The sequence below is a fragment of the Passer domesticus genome, chromosome 8 (genome assembly GCF_036417665.1).
Source record: "Passer domesticus isolate bPasDom1 chromosome 8, bPasDom1.hap1, whole genome shotgun sequence".
NCBI classification, from domain to species: domain Eukaryota; kingdom Metazoa; phylum Chordata; class Aves; order Passeriformes; family Passeridae; genus Passer; species Passer domesticus.
This window is the reverse complement of record NC_087481.1, coordinates 49,233,041-49,254,119: the sequence shown is the minus strand read 5'-3', so window position 1 is coordinate 49,254,119 and position 21,079 is coordinate 49,233,041. Positions and strand designations below refer to the sequence as shown.

The following is a 21,079-nucleotide window of genomic DNA, read 5'->3' as shown; positions in this document are numbered from 1 at the left end:
TATATTGCAACATTTTAATGTAACTGACAATTTTTTTAAAAAAAACCTTATACTTTAAAATTATATCTGACAACATTTTTCCTTTTATTTCAACTGATGGATATTATTAGCTGAATTGGTTGTTGTTATTATAGGACTTTCTGTTATTTACTCAAAGTATTTGACTTGAAATCCCAGAATATTGCTAAGGGGCTTTTTATCAGTCCTTTTGTATCCTAGTTCTTAAAAGCTTTCAAAGAATTTTGCTTTTCAGATGACTCAGAAAAAAATTCACTTTCTCCAACCAGATGTATGAAAAAAGCTTCTTATGTAGTCCTTTTTCTGTGTTTAACTGTATTATTTTTATTTATCTTCTTAAGATTAAAATAGTGTTTTTTAAAATATATATTAATATAAGTGTCTTTAGTTGCATGGAGGTAGAACCTAAAATAAAACAAGATTTAGCAACACAAAACTCTTTTTCCTGCTATTTTGTATGTGACAGCTACAAATCCTTGATGAAAGAGCATAAGAAACTAGAAATAGAGACAGTGAGAGTCTCTCTGGCATCTCATCCCCAGAGTTTGTGTTACAGCTTTCTGGGGGAATATGTACCAGAGAGATGAACAAATCTGTGCTTCATTCTGTCACCATCCATTGGGAAACCTCTGCACTAATTTAAGAGCCTCAGAGAGGTTCAGAAGACTGGAAGAAAATCTTTGGAGGGATTTTCTCTGATGAGCAGCAAAGCTATTTTATCATACCAACAACTATACACTGCTCTATATTTGATGTCTTGAATATTAAAGATACACACATTACAGGCAGTTTGTTCATAGTGTGACTGGGTGACCACACACACATAGACACATTTTCCCTGCTTGGGCAGAAGACCATTTTTAAATTAAAGATGTGTTTGGATTACAAGAAAAAAAAATTTCTCTTAATCATAAAGTACAAATTGAAGTTGAAATGTTTAAAAACTTGACAAATTTCAAAAGTACTAATGAAGAAACAGATGTAAAAAAATGAAAAGTAGTAACTATTTAAACCATATATTGCACAAAAGTTCTAAGCTAAACTATAACAAAAAAGAACTAATTCAAAATAAAGAAATTGCTGATCTTAAGGTGAAAATATAAAAAGGGTTACTGTGATATTACTTCAATTATATAATAACCAATCCATATTTATGGATGGACTAATTAAGACACTGAAAGAAGAGGTCTGATATTAAAGGAAAAATGGAAAAATAGATCCGGGAAAGTGTCTAAGAAAAGATTTCTGAATAATTAACTGATCTGAGATTGACACAAAATGCTTCTTATTCTGTCAGTATTGTTGTTTGTTGTTGCCTTTTTTTTTTTTTTTTTTAGCACTTTCCACTCAATTTCTGCTAAACCCATACATGAAGACTTCTGAGAGAAAGTGTTACTGGTCCATTTTACAATGGGATGAATAGAGCCATGGAGCTGCCATTTTAGGGACCTTAGAAGACTAGCAGTTATTTCTCCCTAAATGCTGATGGGAATTTAGGTCTCCCACTCCTTTGAGAGCCACCCATGGAAGAGCAGCATTCCCATCATGTGCACAAATCCTGCACACACAGGTAACTGTGAGCAAAGCAGCATCTGCAGCTCCAAACGGTTTGCAAGTGTGAGGATGTTATTTGTCTGGGTAAGTGCCATTGAGGGAGTGCAGGTGCACTTTATGCTTATTTAGATTCATGCAGTACATTTGCACAACACCAGGGACCCTGTCTCATTACAGTAGCAAAGTTATTACATTTGAGAAGAGTTGTTGAACAAAGTGCGTGACCTAAGACCAGACAGATGTACAGACAAATGTAAGTACTCAGGTCCTCCAAGACATCTCTGAGGTACTGCCTAACACAGAGATTTCTCATTCCTGTTTGTTAAAAAATCTTCAGAAATTAAGCTCTGAAGCTTCTCTAAATGCTGGTTTAGGACATGTGAGCTGCTGAACACATGAGCAGCACCAGCACATTCATCTCCAACCCAGGGGTTTACGAAGAGCAGGACTCCCATCTGGGGCACCTCACCCAGCCTTTGTCATTTCTCACTGTTCTCATCAAGAGTCAGGCTCAAACCCTGGCTACATTCAGAGCAGGCAGGGTGGGATGCTGCTTCTGGGCCGGGGTACTTTTGTATTCCTGGGCAATGTACAGGGTGAGAAGAGCTGTCCTCTTTTCTTTCATTTCACCTGTGAGAAGAGATGGCATTCAGACAATTCCCTTCCGTGAGCTACATGTGCAAAATAGGATGTGAACTCCTTCTTAGCCACACATCTGAGCTGCAGACAGATAAAATGAAGTCCACACTTACCTACCCAGTGTTTGTACCAGCATAGGGCAGTTGCCCAACAGGGTGTGGGTTTGTAACTCTCACGTTTGCCTTGCACTTTTTACAGACAATTGGGAGCCTAATTCAGGAAGCTAGAAGCATAGGAATAAGGTTAAATAAATTAATTTATGGGCCCCCCTTACAGATCATTCACTGCTTTCCTGATGTTCTAGAAGCACCAGAATTGGTCTGTCCGCACTGATTTTAGGGCAGGAGCTCTGGAGTTCAACTACAACACCTGCCTGTAATCACAGCACTTCACTGCGCTCCTCATGCACTCATTACTAGAACTAAAACGTCTGCACTTGACAAGCCCCATCAGCTGGCCCTGTTAAGTCAAGACCCCTGCAGAAGACCTGTTCAAAGTGATGTCAAGTAGTGGCCTCAGACAGAATCACAATATTCTCAGTTCTTTAATTCCTACCCCATAAAACATCACTATGCAAGAGAACTGCATGTCCAAGATAGCTCTCAGCCTTCTGAAAAAAGGTCTTAATGAGAAAACCAAGAGTCCCTTCAGTGGAATTACATTTGAAAATGGAAACACAGCAAGGCAATTTGCTTCAGCAACTAATTTATGATGTCTATAACTAGAAGCATCAATACTTTGGCAGCCACTGCTTTAGATAATTGGAAATTAGGATGATTCTTTCACAGAAACTGGTGTAAAGGCTGACTCAGCCTGGATTTCCACACTGTGGGTTCCTTTTTAGTGTCAAACTGAAAAGACTTGTGGAAGGATTTTCTACCCATGAATCAGAGGAAATAATTCATTATTGAGTTCAACCCAGAAAAAAATCTATTGCAAAAGCAAGAAGAGCTAGGGGAGTGTGTTTAAGCTGAGCAAAGGTTGCTCAAAGTTTGTTTAAAAAAGAGAAGCTTAAGCTGTTCTGGCCCTTTCAACCATTAAAAGTTCATTAGTGTTGCCAAGGTAGCCTGAAAACTTTAGGGTGCACAGTGTCTTAATTTGGTTATGTCTGCACACTTTTGGCAAGCTATGTTATCTCTTAGCAACCTGCTCTGTTATCATTTATTATCATCTCACGGAGTGGAAAGCACTGCACACACTGGCAATGTGTGAAGAAGTGTGAGTGATATTTTTCAGAGTATATATGAACTTTTCCATCAGATTTTAGTACATGGAAGCTCAAATCCTTTTGCTCCCCTAGGACTTTGATAGGCTGAGAAAGCTTGTAAACCGCAGACTATTTCTTTCTTAAAGAGAATAAATCATCATTATTAACATGCAGGTAATCAGCAACATAGCCTCCAAGGAAACCACAATGTCAGACAATACTTTCAAGGTACTTTAAAACTGACACCCTTACTGCTCTTACCTTTTTGAGGCAGCAGAGCAGGAGTGCAGACACTAGGCTAGGTAGCAGTTTCTCTTCTTAGAAACATTCAGGGCTGCAATAGAGTAAGTTTTTCTTCCTTGTGCAGCTTTCTTCCTGCAGTATGTGGCTGTGACAGTGCCAGCACATCTTCTGCACAGAGGGAGGCCTGGAGAAGCTGGGTCCAGAGTGTTCCCACTCACCCAAAACCAAGGCTGTGTTCCTGGGTATTTCAGTGGACTCTCAGAGCAGCCTTAACAAGGAGTGATGGGAACCATCAGTACTGTTCCCTCTGTTCTCCTTTTCCACTACTTTATTATTCACCTCTACCTTACACCATGATTTGCAGATTTGCAGTTTGGCCTGGGGGACTCTGTCTTGCTGCCTTGCAAGTTAATGAAATTTTGCACATTGGCAGTTTTCCTCTTTGGGCCACTGAGATCTGCAATACAAAAACACAGATTTACCCAGGGGGAGGAGGCAGCCAGAGGTCAGTGTCCTACACTCACCCTTCTTGCAGCACCATCTGCTTAAAGTCCCATCACAAGGAAGGGGCTGTGCAAATTAATAATGGCTTTTGTCAATAATGAAGGGAGCCCACTCTAGCACAGGTGTCCCCATACGTATTGAAGAGCTAGAGCAAAGCACACCCTTCCAACAAGAATCTGCATGGTCCAGTTTAGTACCAGGGTTTTTTTCTTATCATCTCAATAGCTGTCTGGATTTTGTTTTGCTGACATTTCACAGAAGAAACCTTGGTCATCATTGGCATTTCAAATGTGAAGCAAATGGTGTTGCAAAAAAAACCAAGAATAAATCACTCTCCACATACAAGTGACATAAAATTGAACAAGTCAGCTGAATAACAATTTCCACTAAAAAGAATTTTCTACTCTTTTTTATGTGCATTATCTGCATGACTGTCTATTGATACATACTTAAAGTAAATATTATTAAATGATGTCTCATTTCTTTATACAGCATTATCTTTTCTATCTGCAATGAAGTCACTGTGTTTTCTTTTTATAATTTCCTCTTCCTCTCATGTTCAAGAGAGATCTGAGAGCATCTAAGAGAATTTGCTTAATTGTAGGTTTATCTCCAACAATTTTTCAATCTGTCTGCCTCCATTTTAATATTTATAAAACATTAGCCATGGTTAGACTGTAGATTCAGTTCATGCATTTTTGGACCCTACATACTTCAAATTAAGGAATACAATAAACAAAAATACTATTCCTTCAACAGTTTATTGTTCCTATAATCCCTATGCTAGGGATTTTGCTAGCTGTCACAAAAGCAATACTCCCACAGAAGCTGAAGTAGGAGAAATAAGACATAGTATTCCACCAAGCATAACCCAAGGGCAGTGGGTGCGACCACTGCCAAACAAAGCAGACACTCTTTGCAGAGAAATGTAGTGTCATAGGTGCTGCAGGTCCCTGATGTTGTGGTGATGAGAGCAGACCTTGCTGTAGTAATGCTAATAAAATATACTGAGAACACCAGGAAAATGTTTTTTTCATACAGGTTGACCTCCAGAACATCAGTGCAGGGTTTTAAAGCTCACTGAAAAGCTCTGAAATCAATGACCACTGCATCAAGCTGAGGACTGATCATTCCCAGGGCTATTGCTGAGAAATTTCAGTCCAACCTGGATGATGGCTCCCATGTGGTTTCATGTAAGTTAGCTCCAGTGGGTCCTGGCTGCTTTTGCCAGCATGGTCTTGGGAGCAGTCCTGTCTTCATGCACTGCTGTCTGCATTGTCCTCCTGAATCCCAGCTTTCTGGACCATTTTGGCAATGCTCCTTAGCATGTAATTATTTTCCCAAAATTAACAAAGGAGATGAGCAAATCCTACTGACTTTTCAGCACTAGAACCCTGTATTTTCTGGTCTTCCTCCCAAATCATAAGAAGGAAGAATTTCTTTATGATAAGTGTTGTAAAACACTGGCATAGGTTGCTCAGATACGTGGTAGATGCCTCATCCATGGAAACATTCCAGGTCAGGATGGACAGGGCTGTGAGCAACCTGATCTGGCTGAAGATGCTCCTGTTCACTGCAGGGGGGTTGGACTGCATGGCGCTTAAACGTCTCTTTCAACCAAAAGCATTCTGTGATTGTCTGGCATGCTCCTTTGAGTGTCCCAAAGGCTGCATCCTTTGGTCTAAATGAGCACACATTCCATGTGCACTGCAGCATTTCATTAATCCAGAGGGGATGGAAGACAGGCAAAATTCCATGTGGGAGTTACAAAGTTATGCTCAAGGGAATATGGCAAGATCCAGATTCAAATCAGTTCTTCAGCCTTTGCAAAAGCAGGATTCACTATTTTATTCTGTGAGGAGAAGCCTAACAAAATCAGGCTTTTAACTAAAGTTTTATTTTGAAGCATCATTATTGCATCTCTACAAAACAGTTCTCATTAAGTAAAAGAGTGAACGGACAGATGTCCTAATAATAGCTTGATTTGAAGTGCAAAGTGGGTTGAAGTACTCAGCATGCCATTTTCTAATCAGGAATGAAGGTTTTAATGCAAGGCTTCCTGACAATCACAATTTTGTAATGCTTACATAAATGGCTCTGTAAATGTGTGTATGTTTTTTTAATTTACTGCGTGGGTAAAGGAATGTATTTCCTGGTGATGCAAAATAGGGTCTGACTACAAATGCAGCAAGGGCTCTCTCCCCCTGTGAAAAAATTTAGATGATCACATGAGAAAGCCCCCACATTTACAGAAATATCTTGTAGTCTGGAGCACTCCAGCACTCCAACTGCCTGTACCCTGAAGTAACCTCCTTGCACCTCGAACTCTTAGGGACAGCTCATGTAAAAGATCCCATGAGTTCAAGCTACCTTTGACTTTGTGTCCCCAGTCAGAGGCACAGAAAAGACACACAGACTAGGCAGATATTCTTCATCTCACTTACCTTTAAACACAATTTTCTCTTTTCCACCCCTCTCTAGATAATTGAAAGTTATCTAGAAAGGTGTTGAAAGACCATAGCCAAAACAAGAACTAATTTATGGTTCTTCCCTCAGCCACACTGCTGAGCTGCACTGCCAGGCCTCTCAAACTTCTGAAAAATTAGAAAAAAGAAAAAAATTGCTCTTCATTACATTGTGCCAATGAACAATCAATAACAATGAGGGAAATAGGATAGATATTGCATCCCAAAGTATTTTCAAGCTCCATTTCTGATAGGTTGATCAAATACCATTCCAGAAGTCCTGTCCATTTTAATTCACTAATATTCTAGAAGTCCTCTAGAAGGATGAAAGGAGCAATACACATGTCAGATGGTCTTACCACTAAAGTAGCTCAAGAAAAATCTGTGGCAGCTCCACAATACTTCTGGTTAATGCTTAGTCAGGAGGAGAAGTCTGGCTGCAGGGTCTTTGATCCATGAACATATTTGTAGTAATTGGGGTCATGGCAATTCCTGCAGCTAATGCATTTGAAAAGGCCAAAGTCAGTAACCCCTGAGTAATTGGGGCTGTTACTGGGCAAATGACATGCTCTGGAGCAATGGCATTATATCAATTACAGGGGGTGAAATCTAGAGGTGAATGTTTGTAGGAACAAATAAGAGTTCAATCAAAACTTGGGATAAACCATTACAAGTTTAGTCCAGTTTACTGCTCACCAGTAACTTGAGTTCAGGGAGGACCCCCTGGAGAAGTCACACCTGAAGTCACTCCAAGCCACAAAGTGAAGCCTCATGGCAGCAGTGGCACAACTTCTACCAACACGAGAGGGGAAGGAGGCTGCTGCTAACCCAAAACTCTCCTCGAGGAGGGAAAGGTTGGCTTTGGTAAAGTCTGGAAGGAGAAGGAAAGAAGGAAGGACCACATTTTGTCCAAAACTAACACACCAGTTCAGGATGTCCCCCCTGGGCACAGAGTTGCACTTCAATCATTCCAAAAGAATAATTGCAAGAGTAACCAGGACAAGGCGTACAGCACCAACATCTTCCCTTCAGCTCTCTGCTGAAGGACATGCTGCATAGAAGAGCAACAAAATAATCCAAAATAGTCCTGCCAAGGAGCAATTGTGTCCCCAAAAACATAGTTCTACAAAGAAAATAATCATGTTCTCGTTAAGAGATTAAACCAATCCAGCCCAGCAAGGCACTGTCAATATGAAACAGCATATAGTCCCATCATTGCCATCTGCAGACCCTGTTTTCCTAAATATTTTCAGATAGATTAAATGGTGTCAGAGCCCCTTTGTTAGATTACAAAAAAGTCACATTTTTTCAAGGATTATTAACTATACTAAGGAGAAATTGCAGCAGCCAACAATTATCTTATTCTCCCAAGTCCTATTCACAGTAAAGATTATATTGTATGGAAATTTATCTTGTATAATTATCACCATATGCTGTCTCAAAGGGTTCCAATGCACTTTAGAAATAGTACAATATTGGCTCAGGTACAAGCCAAACCATGCCCCCTCTGCATCTGCACAGAAATCACCCTGGTTTTTCCTCTCTGTTCAGATACAGCCCTGGAGCACTGGCAAGGAGACAGGGCCATGTGTCCTGCAGAGGACCATTGCTCCAGGGCCCTGATGCACTTGGAGCCTGCAGAGCTCTCTGCTTGCTGTGCCACAGCAGGAGAGCACACACTTCAACAAGCCATTCCCATCTCTCACCACAAGACAACTAACTCTTGCTCTGTGGGTAGCCACTCCACTACCTAGGATTTAAGGCACATGATTTAAGCTGCTCAACATTTATTTTTTTTCAGGGCCTGCAGCAGAGCTCTATTTCTTCATCTCACATATTTCTAACTATCCTGGAAATTTTCAGTCAGAAGGCAGATGCCTGAGGAAATATCACTGCATGACATGCAGTGAAGATGGGATTCTGTATACATAAATACTTAGAAACATAAACACATAATGTAGGAGATGTTTCATCCCTTGTGTATAGCTCATTGACTGACAATGAGTTATTGATCTATTACACTTTGATCATAAAGTATATATTTTTACTTACATAAATTGTCCCTTTCTGACTGGGACCGAACACAACAGTGAATACAGGCTGTGGTCTAAAGCAGAGGGGATCATCCTGGGCCCATCCCTGTCCTGGTCTTTTGCAATGGCTGTGTTTGGCTGTGGTCCTTGCCCCAGAAAACTGGTGCCCTAATGGGGCTGGTTCAGAGCAGCCCATATTCTTCTCTCCCTTCCTTTTTGGTGGTAGATTGACCTGCTGACATTCACCTAGGAAGAAGTCAGATAAAGACCCCTCGGGTACAAATAACCCCCACAATTTTCATTTCCGTCTCCCTGGGTTTTGGCATCAGAGCTGAAAGAGCAATGGTGAGATTTGACTTTACACACAAAAAGACCAACCAAAGTACAGTCATTGTTTCCTCATTTTCCTAAACAGAACTAGTTTGAAGATAGTAAAAAAAATCCCACATCTGAATACTTAATATTCATAAGAGGTTTATCTTATTTCAACAACCTTGAATAAATGATAGAGAATGTGATAGCACTGTGGTCGCAGCTTATTCTAATGATCAAAGCACTTCATCATTGGGGAATAAATGTTCTACCTAAGCAAAAAAAAGAAGTTAATCCCCAAACAAATTTATTACTTAGAAGAAAAATTCACTTAAAATTGTTCCATTAACTCTGTAAGAAGAAAATAGGTGGTTTATATTGTATCATTGATTTTCAAACTATCCTGCAGTATATATAGCTGAAACAGCTTGAGTGAAAACTGGGAATAAACATTAGTTTCTGCAGTTTGAATATCATTGTGGAATTTTCCCAGCTGTACAGTGCAGTACACAGTACACCCTGTTCACAGTAGTTTGCAAGCTTCTTTCCTCTGAAATGACACATATGCTGGGAAAAGAGCTGACCTTCAGTTTAATTTACGACTCAGACTGATTTGTCTTCTCCATGTCAAAACCTTTGGTTTCTGACCTACCAACACAAACAGAATATTACATTTCTCATTTACATTACTCAACCCTGATATCTGCAGCTCCCCAGTGAAGTCACTACTCCTCTACCTGAGGACAGCATGCTTGGCAGATTTCTCACATCCTGGCAGGTCCTTTAGGCTCCATTCCCAGCTTAACAAGAATTTTAAAGCTCTTAGTTCCAGAGAATCCCCTTGCTAGTGAATCCTTAGTGGTGTTCAGAAAGCATGCACTGTCCTCAGCCTTCCAAGATACATCTCCAAATCTCCTCCTAGGAGCAAGCACCTTACAGTGTTCCACTCACAGCCTAGGAGGTTGGATTTCCTTTTCTACTTTTGTTTATACAGGGGTGACATCTCCTTTGGAAATGCCCCATGAATTCCTTTATGAACATGCCTGCAACACCTGGCACTGGAGTGGTTGGAACTGGGTTTCCCCTAGTATCTCACCTGGATTTCTGTTTTCCATAGTGAGACAGAACACTGGATTTCTATTTTTAATTTAATAGATCATATTTTGTGAAGGGGAAAGCTGAAAGGGAAGAGAATGGCAGGAGAATAATGTCTGAGATGACTAGTGGAAACCCCTAATCACTTGTAAAATCAAAAAGTAAAGGTACAGTTCTGAATTTTAATCCCTCTTATGTATTGGGACTGAATTGATCCCATCTTTTATTTCAAATGAGGGGAAAAAAAAACCTACAGAATTTTTTTAATTAACAAGAGGATGGATGCATGGATTTTACTTGAGATTTTTGCTGCAGGAAAGACAGATTAAAAAGCTATCAGGGCAGGAGTCTTTCATTCTTAGTATGTAGAGCACATATAACATGACCATGAACCTCATAATAACATAATATGCTAGTGAAATATTCTGGAATTGAGGACAACATGAAATTATTCATTGTTGAGATGTACAGAATTTCCAGAGTGCAGAAGACACAATGCACAGTTCCCTACCACTCTTTTTCTAATCTAACCAAGCAGCTGCCATGCTATTAATTTGAACTTACATCACATATTCCAGTTGATTTTGTTAGGTCTGTTGTTACTGATGATGATCTAACCTCTACTGTATTTCTCTAGGATGAAAATACAGAAAGAGAGGAGCTGATACCCATGAGAACAAAGATAAATTAGTGGAAATAAATTATCCAGTTTCATGTATCAAAGTTTATTGCAAATAAAAGCAAAAACATTTATCAAAAGGTCTGGAGAACACGTGATCCTTGACTGTCAGTCTGCATTAATTTACAGAAGATTTATCATTCTCAGGGGCTTAATACATTTTTACAGTCACTTTACTAGATAGTCATTAATCATTGTACATTTTCAAGATCCTAACTAAACTACAAATTCAAAAAGTAATAATTAAAATCTTTTAAATTGTGTCCTTATGAGTCTAGATTCATAGGGGCACCTGGGGACATGCCATAGTTGTTAACAGGTTTGCTTATCTACCTGATGGGAGTTAATCACCTTTCTGAAAATCATCTGTACCTTTCAATTTCATTACATAAAAGCAAGCTGGATCAAAAGACTGAATGAATTCACGCCTGCCTTTTCACTGATTTTAATTGACTCTCTGGTGCTTTCAGTAAGAGCAAATAGTGTGACCACCCAACTCACAGACTGAGCAGCAGCCCTAGAAAATTAACAGTGAAAGGGGATGATTTCTGTACACAGAGAAAGTGAACAGCCCAGGGTCTTTTTAACTTGGAACAGAAATAAGAATATACCTAGAGCTGCACCAGACCTCATGGGCACTGCTGTTAAAATGCTGCCCAAGCATCCTTCCCTGGCCGTGATCAGAGACAGGATACAGAGCTCTGGGGACCTCACTGACTCGTCTGTCTGTAGCCATCATTCCTGCAGAAATCCACAGTTCTGTGTCTGTACTGACCCAGGAATTGATCAAGAAATGCTCTTCTTGACAATAAGCTTCTTAACTGATTTGTAATAAATTTTGAAGAATGGGAAAAGTTGCTGTGTTGACATTGTTATTTTTTTTAAGCACTTTCTGTATTCTTTCTCTATCTTTGTGTGTTTTCAAAGTGTGAAACCATCCTACCAACATTTGACTTCTTTCAGCATTATCTTCCCTGATTCTCACTCCAAGCAAACAGGAAAAAATATCAGACATTATTATAAACATGATACAAATTATAAGAAAAAGAAAGCTGTTCTGTGCTACACATGAATAAAAGACCTTTACTATAATTAGTCAGCAGTGTAGAGAAGCAAAAAATAGAAAAAGAAACTACAACACAGGAGCTCGGAAATTAACAAGATGACACAGCATCTAATGGTGTTATAGGCCAAAATCTTTGCAAAATTGATTTTTTTTTTCTGGGCAGAAAGAATTGGTGCATTCCTGAATTTTGTGTTAGGAAGGCAGCTAGAAGCCAATGCATCTGTTGTTTTTCACTCTTACTGGCACCTGAGGAGAGCAGCATAGGCTTCACTAGAGTCCTCTCTGCTGGAAGATGCAGCTAACAACCTGGGCAGGTTTATCACTAAACCTGAAGCAAATTTTAAGCCTTCCAGAAGCAGCTCTTTCATGTCAAAGTCAATTCTGGATCAATCAGCTCATAGTTCTCACATGCTCATTGAATTGAAATTCATGCCTGAACTTGTTAGGCCAAGGCAAATTAGAAGCACTTGGTGCAATTTGGAGAAGCCACTTCCCAGAAAACTTCTGATTACTCTGTTTGCCACACCACACCTGGCAGAGACATATTCCTGAGCCAAAAGGCAACAGTATGGAGAGAATTCCTTTCCTTTTGAGAGTTTGTTAATTATCTAAGGCCCATGGACAGAATTCTCTGCGCCCAAACTGCTCCAGGTTCTGTAGGAAGGAACATACAGTGCAAACTCAATGGATTTCAACCTTGTATATGTAATTGCCCTATTTTCCAGTTTCATCACTCTGCTTGATTGCAATTACAACACAAACACCACTTAGTTGCATTTCTGGCATTACAGAGAGCCAACTTTTGGGATGATTTTTTTGCTTAATCGCATTTGTATGCGGAAGCCTAAAATTAGTTAAAGATTTTCAAAAACAACTCTTTCTGTCAGAAAATGTGCCAGATTAAATTTATTTCACGGGAACACATTGATTTCAGTAAAACTGAGTATCAAAAATGGAAACAGAGCATGGGACTTCTTGTATAATAATAAACCAAATTATGCAAATAAAAATTCAGACCTAATATTGGAAAAACTGAGAGACAAAGTAATAGATTTTTTAAAATGTTATTCTTGGTGATTCAAGATAAAAAGTGACTTTTTTTTTCTGATTTTCTCAAGAAAGTAGACATCTAGTCCCTTTCAGCTCTCTTCAATGCAAAGTTTATTAAGACTCAATGATATTAAAGTTCCTACATTCATTACCATCCTCACACTACCTGAGATTGTTTGAAAAGCAAAGCCACTGCACATAACACACTGGTACCCTAGAGTGAGACACAAATGCATCAGACTCTTAGGAATCATTTAGCCTCAAGTCAGAAAAAAAGGGAATAGCTCAAATATCTTAAAATATCTCACCAATATCTCTCCAGTTATCCCTCATTTGGTCCATTTTGAAATGCATATCCAAGTTCAATAAATATTCAAGCATGTACTTTGTGCACAAGTAATTGTGTGGGAATCTACCCATGGAGTCACAGTGATATGTAAAATTATACCTTACACATTGAGAAATTTATTCTAGAAGATACAAAGACAGTGTTTACATATGTATTTCTAAAATGTCTGGTACATCCAAGTCCCCACCTCAACAGGAGAAAGAAGGAGCCACAGGTAACAAATACAGTCTGCTTTCAAAATCTTGGTTTAAACCTGCAATTCTCCTTTGTGAAGATGCAGATACTAATTTCTGTGTTCAAGGTTTGTGCTTTCCTTTAAGATTCTGTATTTGTCACTGACCTTGGGTTCAACAAGAATTATTTCTGCCTATCTAAAGTCTGTGCTGTGACAGCTTTACTGCCTAAGTTCTGTTCCTGTAGAATCTCTCTATGCTAAACTACTGACAGATACAAGGACCAAAAAAACTCAGATTTGCAAAAGTCAATTATTTTATATTCTTTACATTCTCTTTTGCATTACCCTCTTGCACTGCTGTCAGTTTCTTACCAGCCCTTACTATATTTTCTTTCCAAGCAAATGTAATTTTCAAGGAACTGAACAACATCCAACTGACAAATGTGGAAAAGGAAACACCCCGTCCAAAGAACAAGGTTAGCAGTGTCATGAGTTTCATATATTTTGCTTCAAATATGGCACCAGCCACCATGACCACCTGGGCTCTCAAGAAACCCTTAGGAGCTTTTCCACTCCTGATGAATTTTTCACTTGTGTTGGGTCCCTTTATCATCTGGGCAGAATTTGCTTCACAATTAACCAGAGCAAAAATTCCCACAAAACACTCATCAGACAGGCAGTGATGCCTGGTGGTCTAATCCTTCAGGACTGAGCTAAGAAGGATTTCTGCTGCTAAAGGCAGTCTCTGGAGAGACCACTCAGAATCTTTTACAATCCATTCATACCTTTGCATGCCTGCACTGGAGCTGAATTCACATGATACTAGGGCCACTCAAAATATCTGGCAATTCTCCCCAGCAGGATCCTTAACAACCAGGCTGTGATAGTGCTTAATCATCCTACTGTGAATCCGGTTTGGCCACAAAGCATCTCTGCTTCCAGCTCAGAAAGGAAATTTTAAAAGTAATTAAAAATAAGTGTTTGTACTTAAGGAGAAACAAAACTGTAACTATGTTGCTGCCTTTCCTGTTCAGTTCTCATTATGAAAATGAGAGCTATGGAGTTTAAACAGAAGGAAATTTGAGAACTCAAATAGTTTGCAAAATCCCTCTGCAAACACATTCTTCCTCATAGCAATGGCAGTACAGCATAGAAACACCTTGAGGAAATGCAGGAGCATCAGCTGTCACAATATATAGAATCACGGGAATTTTTAGGTTGGAAAAGACTTTTAAGACCATTAAGTCCAATTGTTTATCCAAGTCCAACACTAAGCTGTGTCCCTCAGTGCCACATTTACACACCTTATAGATACCTCCAGGGATGGTCACACTACCACTTCCCTGGGCAGCCTGTTCCAGGGCTTGACAATCCTTTCAGAGAAGAAATTTTTCCTAATAGCCAATCTAAAGCTCCCCTGGTGCATCTTGTGGCAGTTTCTTTTTTTACTACCACTTGTTATTTGGAGAAGTGACCAACTCCCATCTCATTGCAACCTCCTTTCAGGACAGTACATGGGGCACCACATCAGGAAAATTATTTATCAAAAAAAGTAATTCGGGAAAAGAAAATATTCCTGCCAGCATAGCAGAGAAACAGTTAAGGTGCAGAGTTCTTTTGCAGGTGGAGCCCTGGAAACAAACTGAGCTCCACATTAAGTCTCTTGGCCTTGCCAGCATCCCTCTTGTGCTATCAGAATCCTTTTGGATCAGACTAGTCTCTGTAGCAAAATTTGGACAATACATCAAATATTCCCAGGGAAAATGTCATTCTGTGCCCTCTCTACTGAACCTGCTCAATGATTTACACACAACAGTCCCAGTTTCAAAGCAGGATCTTTTCAAAGCAGGATCTGACACAGGAGTTTTGTTTATTTTCAGTTTATTTTGGCCATAGTTTATGTATGCTTTTGTGCACTGAAAGTTATAATCCTTGGACAAGCCATTTCATCAAATATATTAAGAATCTGGCCCATCCCTTATTGAATGGTGGCAGAACTCCCACTGACACCATGAAAACAGGATTAAGCACTAATCTTTTATGCAAACCATGAATGCATTTTTTTGCAGCTCCTAAACTGTAAACACCACTGAGATCACTACCTTTTTCACCTGTGTCTTGTTTAAAATGTGCCTACTGTTGGGTTTGCTATAGCTTTTATTAAGAGAGGAGATGGAAGTGCAGCATTCACAGCTTTTTTAATTATGAGAAAAATCATGAGTTCATCTTGACACTAATAGCAATTACTGCAGAAGTTATGACCAAAGAGGTTGCAGATAAAACCCCTTTTTTTTTTTTGCAAAGAAATTTTGAAGCCAGCATAAGGAGTGTTAAGGAAAATAAACCAGAATAGTACAGTGCTAAAGGGAAAATTGGGCTGGATTGTACCTCAAGGAAATTAGCCAGGTTCATTTTACTTCAGTGAAGTTATTGCACTTTACCTTTGGCCCATCTACTAATTGCTCAGCTTATGAGTAGCAAAGAGATTTGAACACTTTGTGCTCAAGTGATGTTGTTTACAAAAAATACTGTCTGGATTTTGAAAGTCTGTAACAATTTGAATTCCTACCTATCTTATCCAAACTGCAGACAATTTAGCATAAATACTAAATTCTGCTTGGAAAAGGAAGAAAAGGGATTAAAATATTTAAATCTCTTTAGAAAGTCTCTTGAAATGATAGATACATCTTAAAAAGAAATAGGACTTGAGGTAGGACTGTGAACTCAGCTGTAACTCTGGAATGAGTTCTGTGAAATTATTATAAATGTTCAGCTTGAAGTCTTTCCATGGACTTTTCAATGCATTAAAAGCAAAGGTGAATTTTTTTTTTTTTTTTGTTTTTTGCAATTATGAAAACTTGAGAAATAGACACTGATAGCAAAGAGATTAAAGAAGCTGATTTTTCATTTTAAAAGTAGTATATTCAATTACAGCTGATGTTCAAGTTACTCATGAAGTCATGTTTTATTTCATTTGCTGAAATTTATTCTGAAATTTACTTTTCCTAATTAAGCATCAACGGACTTTTCCTGGCAAAAGACAGGAACCTTCATGGCACATAAGCAACCCATCCCAGCTGCCTGGGAGCAGTACCTGCTCTACAGCATATGGGCACATCCTACAGCAGCCACAGCCTTCCCACAGTCATGACAGTGAGGAACACTCAAGGAAGCAGAATTTGCCAAGTGTGGTGATACTTGGAAGAGAAAAATAGTCAAAAATAGGAAAATACCTGCCAGATGTCTGTGGCTGACAGCGTCCTGAGACTGCTCTTCTATGACTTATAGCAGACTTCTGTATCACTGCCCAGAGCAGGAGCTTGATTCCCTTTGACAGTCAGGTTATGGGGTTTAATTCATGTCCTCTGATAGATTTTCCTATGCTACCTAGTCAAGGCTGGCCTTGACAGGACAGAGAGGAAGATGGAGTTAAAGAATAAAGCAGGGATTTATTAGAAGGCCTCAATGGATCCACCTTGGGCAGCACAAGAGCCCAGCCAGGCTACACCTAAGGTGAACCAAAATGGTCACAAAATGCACGACCGGTCACGGAGTCTCACACTTCTATAAGTTCTGGTCCATTAACTTATTGGAGTTAATTGACCAGTTGCAGCTTTAGGTTATGAAGTCCCATCCTTCTTGTTTTTCTCTGTTCAGTCCACATTGTTTATGCTCTTGGGCCTGAAATTTGGATCAGTTGTCCTTGGTCCAAAGCTAGGAAAGTAATTGTTTTGTCTCCCTACACTGTGAAGAGAGCTTACCATCCCCACATATGAAGCTCAGAACTACACACTAAAAGAACACAGAATCTGAAAAATATAAAATCTAAAACCTAAGGCATCACTTACCTTCATCCCACTTTGCCTCATGGCTCTGATTTTCAGCTGAGTGACCTCAGGTACCCCAGGTACATCCATGACTCTCTGAGGAAGGATGAAAGCTCATGTAAAAAGGCACTGAGTATCTCTGTGCAACTGCTCCTGTATTCCCAAAAACCCCAGAAGTGGGAAACAGGATAAGTGCTGTGGTACTGCCACCCATCTCCCCTTTCCCAATAACCTCAGAGAAGCCATCAGACCAGCATGTTTCCTTGGCATAAAGGAAAAAATGAAGTCACTTTCTCATGTCCTTTTTGTTTTTCTTGCACTGTACTTTTGAACAGGTCAAGATTGTTCTGTAGCTTTTGAAAAGCCTGTTTCTGGGCCTTTAATTAAGCACCTGGGTCTGTTCAAAAGGAAAATCATAAAACCCCTTTTTGAGAAACTTTTATGCCTCTTGAAAATACATCTTTATGTCTAGGAGTGCTCTTCCATAACTTTTTGCATCTGGACAGAAGGGAGCTTCCCTGGACAGACTACAAAAGCACAGTGAAACTCGGAGCATGTTTGTGTAAAGGCAGGTCACCAATGTTAGCACTTTGTCAACTCATTTCTGAAAAGAAAGTAAGAGAAAATACCAACCCAGTCCTAAAATTTTCAACATTAATGCATGATTCTGGTATAACACTAGGAAATTCACTGGTATTCTCTCAGAACAAAATCAGCAGGGAGAGTGAAAAAGCCTGCAGTGTGATTTGGAAAAGGAAAGCACAGCTTTGTTTTTGTTTAAGCCAGCAGAGTAATGAATCCCAACTCAGAAAACACTCCACATGCTTATTTAGACAAAACCAGAGAAGATCCAGCCTGTGTAGGAGCTGCACCTGCTCAGCTGTGGACACAGCAGACTGGGAGTCACTCATCCACCTGAGCAAGACCAAGAGCAAGTGTCCTGGCTCTCCTTCTCCTCCTGGTGTATTCCTGAAATAGCTCAGGAGCACAGATCTTCCTGGTGGCCCCAGCATTTCCTCCAAGGATGAAGGCAACAGAAGCACGTGGCGTGTGACCTTGGCAGCGTTGTTTGCCTTATGCATCCTGTTTCTAAAGGCTTGGATTCAGTGCTGAGATCCAATGTCCTTAGGGTATTTTCGTACTGGAAGGGAAAGTTTATGCATATTTTAGGAAAATATGTTTTTGATTGGCTTGCTTGTTGTTCCTCTTTCAGGGTCTATTTTTTCCAAGTGTCAGAAAAATAAGATGCTAGGCTTCAAAGGGTCTTACAACTGCACCAAGGATGATCCAGATACCGGAGAGAAGAAAACAGTGTATCCTCAGCAGCCTTCCCCATATATAGCTCACTATGTCCTCTGCAGCAGGTGAGTAAAAAGCCTGTGGGAAATGATTTGATGTTAAGGCAATAGCATTTCTCTTCCTTCCGAAACGTGCTTGCCAACACAAGAAGACACTCTGACCACTGCACTCAGGTTATTCCTGGCAAAACAAAGCAGGAGGGAGTGGGAACCTTTAAGGAGAAAGGGGCACAGCAGAGCAGGGCACACCCCAAGCAGAAGCAGTTGTAACCACGGAGCCAATGCCAAGGGCCATTACCCTGGGAGCAGCCTGGCACACTTCTGAGGGCCCTGCCCCAATGCTCCTCTGCACAAATTAAAAGAGAGGCAAGTGGGAATTAATAGCTTTGACCGCCCTTGGACACAACCACGCGCAGCATGTGACAAACAGAATGCTTGGGAAAGAGGGAGAGCGAGCCACATCCGTGTGCCAGGCTGCTCAGCAGCTGCTTCTGCACTCTTTGTCTGAAAAATCCCCAAACTTGTTTAATTTCATCCCAAACTCCTGAAAGCCTGGAGTCCCGATATCATTCACCCTGATCACTTTACAGTGCTGGATGAAAAGTGAAGTTCGCTGTGTACAACTTTCCCTGCCTGGCTCTGCAGCTCTCCAGCTGCAAGCTCAGCAGCACTAAGTATTCAAGCACAGCAAAGCACTTTGCTGCAGCTGTGCCCAGCAACATAGGAAAGCACTTCCACTAACTTTTCCTGTCAGTCTCAGCACTTGCACTGCTGTTGCTTTTCTCCCCAGGAGAGCAGAGCTCCCACTCGATTTACAGGAGCCACCTGCTTCCCCCTCAGCAAGCCTCCCATCCCCTGCCATGCATCTTCCTTATAGGCGAGGTTTGGTCCCCCAGCCCCTGCTCACCCAGGTGGGTTTGCATTGTTAGAATAACGAGCCCCATTTCAGGAGGATCGTTCCTCCAGATGGATCCAAAGCATTTCGCAAACTGTTAATTAAGCAAGGAAAACTCAGCAGAGGAAGCTCTCCTTAGAACTGCACAACAAATCCCTTCTGGATGTAAGAAAGCAGATGTCTCACCAGCAGCCCAGCACAAATAATGAGAGTTATTTGTAAGGAAACTCAGCCTGGGGAGGAAATATCTGAATGTATCACAGGTACTAGGTCAGATAATTTATGGTTTCCTCTAAACAAGAGGCACCAGAGAAAGGAGGTTTTTCCTCACTGCTCCCAGGGAGGGGTTGCACCAGACCCTCACTGAGCTGGTGGAGATGCATGTCCAGACACCTGCCTCCATGTTTTGAAGCACAGTAGTCAATGGGGAATAAGTTTTTTAAAGTTACTTAAAGGTTTTTCTTGATTTTTAATTTTTCATGTTCCTTATGCCTTTTCCCCAGAGGTTAAAGTCTGGTTCCTAACAGCCCCTAGATTTCACAGTGGGCATGGGGGTCAAACCTCCTGAATTCTCTATAATATTTTTGAGACTGCTAGAAATGCTAGTGCTGGAAGAAAGAAAGTATCAGCAGAAAAAAAGAAATCCCTGCAGATGTAGAATCCCCTCACTCTATTGGCTTTGTCATGGCATGTGAGCTATATACAAGCAAAGGATGTGTTCTCAGAGTGTCCTCCGGCCCATTCTCTGACTTTGCTGGTGGTGAATAAGGCCCTTGCTTACCTCATAGCACACCTGCATGCTTGTCCACATCCAGGAAAGCCACGGAATCCACCAGGTGGGAAAAATGGACCCCATGGGATAAAATGTGCCCTCACATGGCCATATGTCCACTGCTCAGTGTGGGTCTGTCACAACATCCACTGCAGATGTTGGTCAGGAAGACTGGACTGAGGTCCCTCTTAAACATCAAATGTCAGCAGGAAAGCAAGAATACTGCAAGGCAGAGTAGAGAGATTAACTACCATTATAACCCTGGCCCAAATTGTCCAGAAGCCTGGTGTGAAGGTAGATTAGGAACTATGGGATGTAGCTGGCCACCAGAAGCCAGAGATGGAGACAATCAAGGATATTTTACCTGTGCCATGAGGTCAAGGACAAGTGGAGGTTGCTGTAATTTCCCTGTCAGGGAGGAGTTATAAAAGTGGCCATGCCAAACTGAGACAAGACTCCTTTCATGCCAGGATGGGGCTTTACTAATCATGCTTGTATCTGATTGCATTCCACTTCACACCTTTGAGGCAACTAAAAAGCTAAATAGTTAACTTCAATGTGGAAATTTCCATTTTAAACTAACATCCTTTCAAAATAGAAAAAAAATTTGGAATATAGACAGCTGACCAAAGGCTATCTTATTTGCATAATGAGTGCTCCCCATCAAACACAAAATTTAAAGCCTTTTGAGTTCAGATTTAACATTAGCTACATTCTTGAAAACTGCCCCAGGGTGCAGAAATATGCATAAGTGTTTCTGCTCTGGTGCCAGAAGTGATTGTACCTTCAGGAAATGCTTTTGAAACCAGTTTCTGAGTCTCACTCAAACTGCTTAAATGCTTTCTTGCAGTTTGCATGCTGAGTTTTGTTACAGATTCCATTATAAACGCTGAATCTC

At 40.4% G+C, this 21,079-nt stretch overlaps 1 protein-coding gene across 21 annotated transcripts in view; it reads right to left on the bottom strand.

Moving 5' to 3' along the window:
- The window catches only part of LOC135306802 (uncharacterized), a 193,020-nt gene that overhangs the window by 104,952 nt on the left and 66,989 nt on the right, over positions 1–21,079 (bottom strand). For 6 of the 21 annotated variants that reach the window (XM_064431286.1, XM_064431287.1, XM_064431283.1 and 3 more), the window contains exons 3-8: positions 17,238–17,312; positions 8,683–8,909; positions 7,327–7,501; positions 6,610–6,759; positions 3,680–4,118; positions 2,325–2,434 (exon numbers count right to left, since the gene is read on the bottom strand). In XM_064431286.1, coding sequence (XP_064287356.1) covers positions 8,832–8,909; positions 17,238–17,312 — 153 coding nt within the window. In that variant the 3' untranslated portion in view covers positions 2,325–2,434; positions 3,680–4,118; positions 6,610–6,759; positions 7,327–7,501; positions 8,683–8,831. Of the gene's footprint in view, positions 1–2,324; positions 2,435–3,679; positions 4,119–6,609; positions 6,760–7,326; positions 7,502–8,682; positions 8,910–16,622; positions 16,792–17,237; positions 19,354–21,079 lie in introns of those variants that run through there. The other 15 variants (XR_010367570.1, XM_064431296.1, XM_064431289.1 and 12 more) reach the window with 11 other exon arrangements.